Raw genomic sequence first — 14378 nt, 5'->3', positions numbered from 1 at the left:
ATAGATTTATGAAAGTTTTTTTCCAGAAGCAGATTTACCCACAAGATTGAAAATAACAACTATCATTGATGCATGTGATTGTTTATGAGATAAAAAAAATATATCCCTCAGTATCTCATCTTGTTTCACAACAATGTATTTATATTTTCCAGCCATGTGTTTGATATATTCCTCAAATTCTTTTTTACTGCACAATGTGGAACAATCGTCTCTCCAAAAATTGTTTATATCTGTTGAATTTAACTTAAATAAAATAAAAGTATTGGAATTATTTCTTATTGAGCGATGAGGGAGTTGAAAGTATGATTGACGAAGATAAATACAATTACAAGAAGAATGCCTCCCTCTTGTGTAATAACTATCCATAACCGTTTGGTTTCTCTCATTAACACAATCAAAGATAATGAGATTCTTTTTTGATGAATCCCAATCTTGGGGTGAAGGTATATCATCCATATTATCACCAAGAAAACAAGTTGTAGGCTTTGATTTCTTTTAACATTTCTGTGTATCACAAAATAGTTGAATTATATCTTCAATGTTATAATCGTGTAATTTGTTTTGAAGTTAAAATAAACCAATTATGTCTTCTTTTTGAAGACCTGCATTAAAACCTTGTGAGAGTAGTTTATACGCAGGTTGAAAACTTTACTTTGTGAAAATTATTAAATTATCAAAATGTATAAAGTTGGAAGTAAGGAGCATCTTCAAAAGCAGGCAACTGTTTTCACATCTGCTTGAACCAACTATGAGACATCTTAATGAATGTGGAATATTTTTATGGTTGTTAAAGACCAAATAGGTACAGTCCTGTATTGGAATCAGAAGGAACTCAAACAAGCAAAAAGCAAAGATGAAGTCATCAGGAGGAACCTGGATTGGATTTGCATTTCAGCTGCTACTCCTATACCAAACCAATGCAGGCACAGCCAAGTGAGCCTTATTAAAAAAAACAAAAAAACTCAAAAAGAACCCGCATCAAAAAAAAAAAAAATTCTGGCTGCCAGACCATGTATCCAATCAAATTGAAATTCATAACATATATTCTCTATCACGACTGCAGCATAAATGTAAAGTTTCATGTCGATTGATTAAGCGATTCCAGAGAGAACATTATTTAATATTTTATTCAATCAAATATGACTGCCAAACCATGTGACCTATCATCCTAAACAAACTTGTACATGCAAGGCTTGGGGAACATTTTGTGAAGTTTTCCCTCAATCTGTCAAGCCGTTCTGGAGAAGAAGATTTTTTATAGGTTATAGGGTAAATCCAATATGGCTGCTCAACCATGTGACCTATGATGTCACACTTGAGAACCTTTTGCTCCTAATGTAGAGATGGTCATATCTATAAAGTTTTGCTTCATTCTGTTCAGCAGTTTCAGAGAAGATTTTTAAAATATTTAAAAAAAAAACAATGTGGCTGCCAAATCACGTGACCGACGATATCACTAAAAAAATTCTGTGGACCATTTTATCCCTAGATGACCCTCAAAAATTTTCATACTGATCAGATGTAGAGTTCTACATATGTAATTATGACGTCATAACAAAGGCACCTATGACATGAGCTACCTCAGTGGTTAAGGTGGTGGCTTGAGATCCTTGGGGTCCTGAGTTCGAGTCCCGCTGGCCGCTGAGTTAGCATCAGGGGGCTTGACTCAGCCTATCATCCTTCCAAAGGTCGGCAAAATGAGCACCAGCATACTGGTAATTATCCCTGCAGCGTCGAAGGCGACTAAAGGGTTGGTGTCAGGAAGGGCATCTGGCCGTAAAAACATTGCCACAAGAAAGGGTACCATGATTGGAGCCCACAAAAAGCTGACCCCTGCTCAGGGATAAAGGCTTTCAAATGGTGTGATGATGAACAAAGGCAACTATGATGTCATTAAAAAAAAAAACATTCCCAATGTCCGAGTATTTACTATGTGCCAAGTTTCAATTTTTCATTGGTGTTGTTTCAGAGATACAGAAGCCAATGTTTTCCATTTTTCCAACATGGTGGCCACACCACGTGACGTAACAAGTATATATATATATATATATATATATATATATATATATATATATATATATATATATATATATATATATATATATATGATTTTCCGATATATTCCCTCAAGGAACATGACAAGCAACTGTCCCTTCATCATTTGTGTTCGATTCCCTAACCCTACGTTAGGGAATCCCAATACGAACGTTGAGGTGAAAGCATATAGTAATATAATTGCATACTAATCATACAGTTTATGACAGATCAGGCTGAATTTTTTTCACAAAGAGGTTGATTATAGTGCGCATAAAAGCACGGAAGCCGATTTTAGATTTTCGAAAAGAAAAAAAATTCCAAATTTTCCAAAAATTTCAAAGTCCCGTTGCTAGGCAATGGTGGCGTCCATAGCAACGGTGCTCAAAAGCATACAACTAGATCCTGGTATGAACCTACCAGTCAAGTTTCATCAAAATCGCTCGACTCCTCTGGCCTCCAGAGCTGTCCATTACATACAAACAGACAGACATACAGACAGACATCGACAGACGGAAAACCTGAGACGAAGGGGAGCCCAGTGACCACCCAACAGACAAGCCGGAAGGCGACATGGGTGGTCGTGAGACTAAGGGGAAATTGAAATATGTAGATAAGAGAACACATCAGATGGCATTTTTGCCATTCGTTGTTCCATATAGGAACATGACGAGCAGCTGTCCATTCGTCATTTGTGTTCGATTCCCTAACCCTACGTTAGGGAATCCCAATGCGAACGTTGGGGTAAAAGCATATAGTAATATAATTGCATAATAGTCATACAGTTTTTGAGGAATCAGGCTGAAATTTTTTGACAAAGAGGTTGATTATAGTGCGCATAAAAGTGCAAAGCAGATTTTTGATTTTCAAAAAAAAATTTTCAAATATTTTCAAAAATTTCAAAGTCCCGTTGCCCGGCAATGGTGACATCCATAGCAACAGTGCTCAAAAGCATACAACTACATCCTAGTATGAACCTACCAGTCAAGTTTCATCAAAATCGGTTGACTTCTATAGCCTCCAGAGCTGTCCATTACATACAAACAAACAGACAGACATACAGACAGACGGAAAACCTGAGAATAAGGGTAGTCTCGCGACCACCAAACAGACAGAATAACGAAATCGATTGACCAAAACACTTGAAAAAGCTTCGATTTTGCAAGTAACAAATGGACTAAAACGCAATACCCTCTCCTACGGCGAGGGTAATAACAAACATTTTATGACCATTTCCCCTTTTTCAAGGGGTTGGTCAAATCATGCTATTCCTCCTTTCAGATTTATCTATTGCGGCAGTTTCATGCAAATCCAAACATTCCATATCTTTATTAACATTTTCAATCCATGTCTTTTTCGGACATCTTTTCGGCTTTCTTCGTTCTTTCACAAGCTTTATTGCATTCTTAACAGTTTCATCTCCTGACCTTCATTGCAAATAATCATAGCAATCAAATCTCAATTCCTCAAATTTTCTTCACACATATTTATTTTTAATCGCTTCCTGATATCTGTGCTCGGAATTCTTAAAGGTCAAATCGTGAACATGGATTTTTGTTACTTATTTAATTAATGGCGGCAAAAATTGCCTCATATTTAATTGAGCCTTGTTGGAAGTTCTTCATGTTGACATCTGTGAAATGGGCCCTTTGCAGAGCCTCCAGAAGGAGCTGTGGCTGCCAATTCACTTCCTTGAAGAGGCCATCTTCCTCATGCTTTTGCAGCTGAGACATCCTCAGTGTTGTCACCATGAATGCTCCTAAAGGTAGGCAAAATATGAAATAATTAATTCAAGTCGAAATCCAAGGGGCATCTGTACTTCTAGTCATCTATATTGCTTTGTTTTCTTGAATCTCCAAATACATTGCACATGCCTTTATCTTCAATCCAAAAATCTTATTTTTTAATCATATCGTAACACAGTACATAATTACCTCTGCCACTGAAGGTGGACGGAGGTTATGTTTTCACTCCTGCTGTTTATTTGTCTGTCAGTCTGTGAGCAGAATATTTCAAAAAGTTGTGGACAGATTATGACGAAACTTGGTGGGCAGGTTGGGCATGTGACAACAAAGAATTGATTCTATTTTGGTGAAGATCCGAATCTGCATCCAGATACTATATATTGTTTTATTTCCTGCAGCATTGTGAGATAGGGCCAAAAACGATATATAGCATGACATTTCAAATGTTATGGAAGGATTATAGGAAAACTTGGTGAGTGAATTGGGTCGGTGACAAGAATAAGCTGTTCTGGGACAAGGATCTGGGATCCAGATCCAGCCTTTCAGTGGGATACAAAACATAAACTGTTCAGCATGGTGGACGTATGTATTCTACTGAGTGCCGTTCTCATTTCTGACTGCTTTTATTCCACAAATTATAGTTACTTCATCAGCAGTCCACCAAAGATGTCAATACATTCAAGACACTTTTGTAGCAATTGTTGCTGCAAGCACCATTATAATATCAAAACTATAATGAATTTTGAAAGGTTTTCATTGTTCATCTTGCCTGGTTTCATGACTCTTTTGATCTCATTGCATGCTTTGTCCAAGTCTGTCCAGTAGTAGTAGCTGTTGCAGTGGAACACACGATCAATGGTTCCATCAGATAGTGGTAGGCTTTCTGCTCTTCCACGTAACAGCTGCACCTGTCCTGTCTGAACATACACGTGCATTAATGTGAGGCAGTCATGATGGGATATAAAGGGTAAAAACTTTTTTTTGTATACATTGTCGAGGCTCGTATGAGAGCGAACACACAGAACGTATAACAAGGGGAGCAGGAGATAAGAGGGTGGGAGAGAGAAGCACAAACAGTGGGGGAACAGAGACATGAGGAGATCTGCAGAAGGAAGAGGGATGGTGCAGGGTACACGGGGTAAACATGATGGTACGACAGGGATTTTCAGGTCTTTACATGACAGGGATTTTCAGGAAGGAAAGCAGGGAATCTGAAGGAGGTGGGTTTGGGGTACATTAACAGGGATAGAAAAGATCATGTTTTGGATGGGGGAAGATAAGAGATGGTGGTGAACAGCTGTTTGGAAGACCTGGAGGGAAGGGTGGGATTGAAGAGAGTGTGGGAGTTTGTATCAAAGGTGGGGAAAAAAAGAGGAATGAAAGAGTGAAGGTGAGAAGTGATTCTTAATTTTGGTAGTTATACCAGAAGGGGGTTGCTGGCGGACCTTGAGCGCCCTGCGGAAATATGGGTGTGACAGATGGCAGACAGAGCAGGAGTGGGTGAGGCCAGAGTGGAGACAGTAGAAGACAGAAAGACCACCAATCTCACACAGAGAGTGAGAGACCCAAGGACTCATCCTCATCGTGGAAGATACCAATGATGTCAAATGCCTTGGTTTCCACAGTGTGAAGCCAAGAAAGGTGAGAGGTGGGAGCACCAGCACACAGCAGAGAGCAGTACTCCTTCAGGCTGTAGATGAAAGCTTTGTATGTGGTCAGAAGCTCAGGTGTGCCAAGGAAGGACTTTGCATGATGGAGGATGCCCAGTCGATGACTGGCTTTGGAAGCCAGCTTGGAAATGTAGCTTTCCCAGGATAGATCACGGCAGATAGTGAGGCCCAGAAGCTCGAATGATAGGGATTTTTCTGGAGGATTGTTGAGAAAGTAAATGGGGGGGGGGCTCCAGACATCCTTTCGGCGAGACATCATGAGTGTGACATTTGTCAGGATTGAGAAACATGTTTCAACTGCTGAACCAGCTTGAAATTTTATCCAGATCTGCAGAGAGTGAAAAGGCTGGGGTGGAATCATCAGTAAAGAGAAAATGAGGATTTTCCAGAGAGTCAAAGAGATAATTGATGAAAACCAGGAAAAGAACAGGGCCCAGAACACTGCCTTGAGGAACTCCAGCCTCAACGTAAAGAGGGGATGAGAGAATTCCATTCAGGGCCACATGTTGACTAACAGGAGAGGAAGTCTGTGAGCCATGAGTGGAGATTACCTTGGATACCATCGGAAGAGAGTTTGGGAGCAGGGCGGGGTGCCAGACTGTATTGAAAGCATGTGATATGTCCAGTGAGATGGCTCTGATCTCATGGCAGGCACTGAGGGTCTCCATCCATTGTTGGGAAAGCAGGAGCAGCAAAGTCCAGGGTAGAGTGACCTGGTCTGAAGCAAAATTGATGATCAGAAATCAGGCCATTCGAGAAGAGGAAGGATTTAATGTTGGAAGTGATGATGGATTCCATAACCTTGCTGATTGGGAGAAAACTGATTGGTCTGTCATTGCAGAGATCATATTTTGCACCTTTTTCATGCAGAGCAGTAATGTTAGCTGATTTCCAAGCAGATGGCAGATGACTGTAGTGGAAATTTACACAAAAGAGAAAACCCTTTTAAAATAATAGACAATTTATTGTGTAAACACATATGTGGAGAGAAAGGCTCATCTTCAAATGTCCAAGCAGATCTCTGACTCTGAGCCAGAATACATGGTTTTCATATGATTGGAAAATAGGGAGGGGTCAGAGCATCAAAGGGGACTGGTTAATCAATACCAGACGACAAGAAAGCTTTGTTAAACAAGAGGTCCTTCAAGCAAAGAGAAAAAACAATTATGTGCATAATAAAACAAGATAGCGCAGTGAAAGAATCTGTCTTGCTTCAGGGCGTGCGTGCACAGAAAACCTTCATTTACATAGGCAATGATAAGCATTTAATACAGCATTTAGTACAATAAGCATGCCGGTAGAGCATCTGGTTTGCACAGATAAGGTACAGTGTTGCAGAACAATAGGAAGTACATTGCCTCAGCAGTCAGATGAGACTTCTGCTTTTCAATCTAAAAAATAAGAAAACAATGGAAAAGCAGAGTTCATGAGACTTTGCAATGGTTTTGGTGTCCGAGTGACTGGCGCACACAGAACATCTGGCGCACACAGAAGCAGCTATAACTGAACTTGCCAACAAAGTGAAATAAAGAAAAGATAATATTGTTCCACAGTTAACCAACACACGATATCGCTTCATACTCAAAAAACCATCAGTATGCAATGATCCATTCTCAAGTTTATTTTAAAGTATCAGAGCAGTAAACTTCTCACTCATGGCCTGTCATAATGAGTTCTGAGCAAACAAAAACTCTACCATTTGCAGCCCTTATTTGCAAATGCAATGAGCTCCGACTGTCATTGTGAGAGACCCGATAGCCAATATAAAGTCTTTATCTCAACTCTATCTCAGTGCACATGAACCACTCCTTATAAAGTGATTTTAGCCAATACTTTACAACAGATTTCATAATTACATTTTGCTTAAAGGAATTTTAAAGTAAATAAACAGAAATGAGTACATAATTTGTGGACAAAGAAGATTTATCTCAAGATGAAAAATACACTACATGGCCAAAGGTATGTGGACACCCCTTCTAATTAGTGGATTCCGCTATTTCAGCCACACCCATTTCTGACAGGTGTATAAAATGAAGCACACAGCCATGCAATCTCCAGAGACAAACACTGGCACGAGAATGGACTGTACTGAAGAGCTCAGTGACTTTCAATGTGGCATGGACATTGGATGCCACCTTTACAGCAAGTCAGTTCGTCAAATTTCTGCCCTGATAGAGCTGTCCCGGTCAACTGTAATACTGTTATTGTGAAGTGAAAACGTCGAGGAGCAACAAAAGCTCAGCCACGAGGTGGTGGGCCACACAAGCTAACAGAATGGGACGGCTGAGTGGTGAAGCGCGTAGCGCGGAAAAATCATGTCGTCGATTGCAACACTCATTACCAAGTTCCAAACTGACTCTGGAAGCAACGTCACCACGAGCACTGTTCAGAGAGCTTCATGAAATGGGTTTCCATGGCCGAGCAGCCGCAAACAAGCCGAAGATCACCATGCGCAATGCAAAGCATCGGCTGAAGTGGTGTAAAGCTCATCGCCATTGGACTCTGCAGCTGTAGAAATGCATTCTCTGGAGTGATGAATCACTCTTCACCATCGAGTAGTCCAACGGACTAATCTGGGTTTTGCAGATGCAAGGAGGATGCTACCTGCCCAAATGAATAGTGCCAACTGCAAAGTTTGGTGGAGGAGGAATAATGGTCTGGGTCTGTTTTTCATGGTTTTGGCTTGGCCCTTAGTTCCAGTGAAGGGAAATCTTAATGCAACAGCATGCAATGGCATTCGAGACGATTCTGTGCTTCAAACTTTGGGCAACAGTTTGGGGAAGTCCTTTTCCTGTTTCAATATGATAATGCCCCCGTGCACAAAGCGAGATCCATGCAGAAATTGTTTGTCAAGATTGATGTGAAAGAACTTGACTGGCCTGCACAGAGCCCTGAGTGGGGTGAATATACTGATTCTGGCTCACTTTTCCCATGTCAGTTAATGGGGGATTTTCAGCAATTCATATTTTTCCCCCTAAAAATAAACCCCCTTTTTATCCCAAGGTATATTGATTTGTCTCCCCTTTTAACCCAGGGGCACTCTTTTCAAATAACCAATGCAATAAGATAAAGATTTGTTCAAGTGGTAAAGTCGTAATGTGATTTGTTAAAGGTGATTCTAAAGAAATATCTGAAACATGTTAGCCTCGGTGCACTCTTTTTCAAATAATCAATGCATATTGTTCAGCTCACTCACTGAACCTATAAAGATTTGTTCATTCTCAAATTCCTTCAATAGTTAAATTTTCTTTGCACAATAATCCCCATCTAAAATATTTAAAAATTAAACATTTGAAACTTTATATTTTTTAAGATACCCCTTTCGTGCCATTACGAAATGATACTTCTCTTAATGCTCTTGTTTGACCACCTCCTGAGCCTCAGATTATTTTTTACATAAGCCACGCCCATTTTCCATAAGCCCGCCCACTTTTCCTAAGCCCCGCCCACTTCGCGTGAGGTATTTTCCATAAGTCACGCCCACTTTTCTAAGCCCCACCCACTTTTACTGAGCCCCGCCTACTCTTACATCATTTCCAGTTCATCTCTGGCTCGCAAAGAAATCGCTAGAAAATTCTAGAATGGTATGGTTTTGAAAAAATTTCCAAGGCTTGTCTGGGCTGTTAGGCAATTTTTTTCAAACAATCCTCCATTTTGAAAAAGGAAACCATAGCAACCAGTCTTTCTCTTTCAAAGGTTCAACCCAGACTCCATTTTAAAAAAAATTCTGACAATGGAGTGCTGTACTGACTTTGGGGTTCTTTGGAGTTCTACTACTTGTATGGAACTAAACCTTCAAGTTGATGACCTGGATTCAAACCTCTTATCTATTGAGGTAAGATTTTATTTTCCTATTTTCAGTTTGATTTAAGCATAGACTCATTTAATAATTAAATAACTTAATTAATGCATTGTTATTTTCTCTCACAGGAAATTGTATCTGAAAATACCGATTTTGCCACAATTTGGGCTGAAATTGTTGGCTTGGTTGGAGATCTTGTGAGCGACCAAGACCCACAGAATGAGCTAGACCTTGAGTCGGATGATTTTGGCGTTCCTTGGAGTTCTACTACTTTTATGGAACTAAACCTTCAAGTTGATGAACTGGATTCAAACCTCTTATCTGTTGAGGTAAGATTTTATTTTCCTATTTTCAAAGTTTGAGTGAAGCATAGACTAATTTAATAATTAAATCACTTAATTTATGCATTATTATTTTCTCTCACAGGAAATTGTATCTGAAATACGAAATGAAAATGCTGCTTTTGCTACAACTTGGGGTGAAATTGTTGGCTTGCTTGAAAACCTTATGAGCGACCAAGACCCACAGAACGAGCTCAACCTTGATGGCCCAATCAAAGAGTTATACCTTGGATACCAGAAAAATCCTGAAAAAGTTTTACAGCAATAGTACTCATTGCGAGTTAAAGACAATACCCACTGAACAAGTTATACCTTGATGAGGCAGAATACAAGTTTTACCTTGGAGACTCACAAATTTTGAAAAAAAAAAAAAATCAGAAAATGAGTTCTGCCTTGATGGTTTCAATAACTACCTTGGAGACCAAGGAAAAGGGTTCTGCCAAGATGGTTCAAAATATGGAACCTACCTTAGAGACTCACAAATTTCAGACATTTTGAAAAATGGAGTTTTCCTTGATGATCCACAGTTATACTATGTAAGATCTATCACTGAAACCCATAAAAATTGGAAAAATGGAGTTTTCCTTGATGATCCACAGTTATACTATGTGAGATCTATCACTGAAACCCATAATAATTGGAAAAATGGAGTTTTCCTTGATGATCCACAGTTATACTATGTGAGATCAATCACTGAACAACATAAAAATTGGAAAAATGGAGTTTTCCTTGATGATCCACAGTTATACCATGTTAGATCTATCACCGAAACCCACAATATTTCTGGAAATTGTGGTTCTACCTTGGAGTCTTGGATAGATGGTTATATTTTTGGAGACTTGAAATGTGGGTTCTGGCTTGATAACTCACAATGTGATACGTATCTTGGAAACTCAACAGGAACATGGTTATACCTTGGAGACTTGGAAAGTTGGGTTTATTTTGGAGACTTGAAATGCTACCACTCTTTGGGATCTAAACCTATAAATGTAGTTCTTTGTTGGATGGTGCTTGATGTGAGCAATATCAAGAAAGTTCTTACTCCCCCTTTCTACTTCATCAAACCTGAAAGCTTTCAAAGACAGAATTGGAAGAAGAGAAAAAAAACATAAAAAATATATATTGTTAGTTCTGGGAAGAAGACGCAGGAAGTTTCTTACTTCCCCTTTCTACTTCATCAAGCCTGAAAGCCTTAAAAGACAGAATTGGAAGAAGAGAAAAAAAAACATAAAAAAATATATTGTTGAAATACGTATTGAAAAAAAAAAAAGACATTTTGTTGGGCGAGGGTTGGGTTGGGGTTGAGATTTTGAATGTGAGGGTTGGGGTGAGGGTTGGGATTTTGAATGTGAGGGTTGGAGTTGAGATTTTGAATGTGAGGGTTGGGGTTGAGATTTTGAATGTGAGGGTCGGGGTTGAGATTTTGAATGTGATGGTTGGGACACACACACACACACACACACACACACACACACACACACACACACACACACACACACACACACACACACACACACACACACACACGTTAAGCCTTGACTATTCAGTTGAGGATTCTGTGTTTTGGGTTCACAGATCGAAGAACGTCCCCCCTTGACACACATTATATACTGTTATACACCTCGGACTTGGCCCTCGAGTGTCCACAAAAGTGTATAGTAGGAGAGAGTGAAGCGCCAACCCATTGCTCTCATGGGTATTATCTGCTTAGTTTTGTCTTTTGTAATTCCTGTGAATAAAATGAACCTAAAATCTCTTCCCCTTCTAAATCATATATCTTATAAGTCCAAGGAACGGTATCTATGACATAAACAATTTTTAAAAGTTCGTTCGTCCATCGTTTAGTATTACCCTTTTCAAAATGAGATTTCCATCTATATATTCTTACGATATCACCAACTTTGAACTTAGGTTTTCTGACATTAATCTCTTTTTCATATTTTAATTTTGTGAATGTTTCTGATGGTTTCATATTCGTTGACGTGTGAATGGTGTCATTATACTGATCCACAATATCCTGAATAAAAGATGACCATTGTTGAGAACCGAGTTGTGTGAATTTTTTATATAGCCTCTCTTTTAAGGTACGATTAAAACGTTCAATAACAATGGCCTTTCCTTCATTGAAGGTACTGTATAATATAATGCTGTTATTTTTTAGAAAACTAATAAATGTCTTGTTCGAGAACTCTTTCCCTCATCGGTCCACAATTTTTTAGGTTTTCTCTTACTTTTATTAAATATCTGTTGAAAGGCTAACATAAGAGTATGACCTGTTTTGTTTTTTAAAGGGACAACCCATGCGTATCTACTCCTCAAATCAATAACAGTTAAAGCATACTTGTACCCCTTATCATTATTGAGTTCAATCAAATCAGCGGACCAGATATAATCAACTTCCTTGGAATAAACCTTCCTTCTCTGAAACGTTGTGAATATTGGTTTATGTAATTCATCAGCTAATTGCTCTTCAATCGTAATGACATCATTAGAGCCTATAAGTTTTTTGAATTTCCAAGTCCAAGTTTCAATTTAACACTGATCATCTTCTTCACGATGAACCTATCAACCTTTTCTCGTAGCGTTGGATTTCATATCAGAGACAAATTATACAACATTTCTCTATTGGCTTCATGCTTTTCTTCCAAAGTTGTGGTATTCCCATAAACAATATCATATCTCATGCACACTTCATCAACCCTATCGATGGGCTTACTCCATGATTTAGGATTGTCTGCCTCATCTAATCTTTTATCCAAGCTTGTGCCTGGACCACAGAAAGAATACCCTGGTAGATGTAATTCCCCTGGTATTCCAGTCGTTGTAAATTTACTTCCTCATAAAACTTTGGTATATCTCCTCCGAGTTTGTGTTTGGAGATAAATTGTTTTTTTTTTTGAACCAAACACTGGACATATACCTTTTTGTATCACCCTATTGTTTTTACTTTTAAAATATTAAATATTTTTAGTATTAGTTTTCTTTTTACATTTGAGACAATAACTCATTTATTTATGAGAAAAAATTCCTACAAAACCTCTTTAATTTCCAACATGCACATTTGAATCTTAATTTTTAAAACATAAAGAATCCTGAGAAACATCTTTACTCTCTCCTCCATTTATTTAAGAAAAAATTGAAAAACTTTAATTAAAGTCGATATCTTGTCCTTGAAAACAGTCTTGTCAAAAATATTGCTAATAGACTTCTCAATTCTTTGTTTTTCTCCTCGGTGGGTTGAGTAATTATCTGTTATACACCCATTCTTTTTTTAATCTCACTGGTTTCCATATTTTCATATTTATTCATTCTCGCTCTTTCCTCCCTCTCCTCTCTCTCCTTCTCTATCTTCTCTCTCTCCTCCTTTTCCTCCTCTTCTCTCTCCAACTCCTTCCTCGTCCCTTACTATCCATGAATCGCTTACACCCCATAGACTATCATACATATATTCAATTGGGATTTCTTGTTATTCCTGCATCCAAAATATTTTTTTTTACAACAGGAAAACAATAAAATTTATTTTGAAATTCTAAAAGAGTCTTACATTTTCTTAACTTCATTATAATTTTTTCATTATTTAACATTCTAATTAAATCCAAAGTTGTTGGTTTATCAACATCAGCATAATGCCAAACTTTTATTGAAAATACCTCATTCTTATGTTGTAGAACATATTTATTAAAATACCGAACACCCTTTTCTTGAAGGTATGCTTGGACACAGAAATGATAATTTTCTTGAAGCCTTCTTGCCGTCATTTATGTATTACAAATATATGCTGGAATAATATTTTGACACGAAACACCTCCCCATCTTCCCAGAGTTAAATCATTTTGTATTTCCCTACTTATTATATATAATCCTGTTTTTTTTCTGTTTTCATGATATAAACAAGGGCAAAACCATTATTATATTTACCCTTATTAAATTCTTTTATTTGTTGTTTACGAATCATGGCTCCACAAAACTCATTCTCTATAACAAGTCGATAATAATCTTCCTTACGAGACTGATTTAATTGTTCTAGGTCTTTTAGGTAAATTTTAAATGACCAATTATACCCTAAATCATTCATATCATACCCCCATTGTTCTATTCTCATACAAACGAAACGCCCTTCTTTATAAAAATTTATTTTAATTCGAACTGTGAATTCTGTATGACCTGGAGATAAAATCAACACTTCTGTATCTTTGGAATACACAGCTATTTTATTTAAGGACAAACATATATGTTGTGATAAATCGCTTAATCTCACCAAGTCATTCGCGTCAGTCGGGCTTGGATAATTTTTTAATTTATAAGCATTTTTCATGTTAATATTTTTGGTTATACTATATTTATGACGTTCAGCCTGTGCCTTTGTGTAATCATTTGATAAATCAATATCCAGTTCTTGCGATACACAAAAGATAGAACCATCTTTACCAACATAAGTCATTTATATTAGATTAAAAATAATGTCAAAAAAATTTATTTTTGTTGAGTTGAAATAACACATATCGACATAATTGACCACAACACTTGGAATTTAATTCTTGGACTTGAAATGTTTGATTAACACCATTCTGTAAGAATTTTATGACTTCAACAGGTGGTGAAAGACCAAAACTATCAAAATAATATTTGTCGATTATTAAAAATACAAACCCAATGAGAACCGCTCCCATTATTATTTTCTAAGTTCATAATAATATTCTTTGTGTGTTTAGGCACATTTGTTAATTCATCTCTCATACAAATAACCACATTATGAATTTTTAATTTCTTACAATATTTGACAAGT

At 37.6% G+C, this 14378-nt stretch overlaps 1 protein-coding gene across 1 annotated transcript in view; it reads right to left on the bottom strand.

Annotated features, from left to right (window-relative positions):
* Positions 1-3348: 3348 nt before the first annotated feature.
* LOC147025094 (uncharacterized) overlaps positions 3349-14378 on the bottom strand; it is a 46690-nt gene continuing 35660 nt past the window's right edge. Inside the window, exons 3-4 of the mRNA XM_085885714.1 lie at positions 4549-4696; positions 3349-3793 (exon numbers count right to left, since the gene is read on the bottom strand). Coding sequence (XP_085741840.1) covers positions 3600-3793; positions 4549-4696 — 342 coding nt within the window. The 3' untranslated portion in view covers positions 3349-3599. The remainder of the gene's footprint in view (positions 3794-4548; positions 4697-14378) is intronic.

This window comes from Eptatretus burgeri, chromosome 6 (genome assembly GCF_056783735.1).
Source record: "Eptatretus burgeri isolate ZD-2024b chromosome 6, Ebu_testis_v1, whole genome shotgun sequence".
Lineage (NCBI taxonomy): Eukaryota > Metazoa > Chordata > Myxini > Myxiniformes > Myxinidae > Eptatretus > Eptatretus burgeri.
The sequence above is the reverse complement of the archived record's forward strand: the minus strand, read 5'-3'. Positions and strand labels throughout refer to the sequence as shown.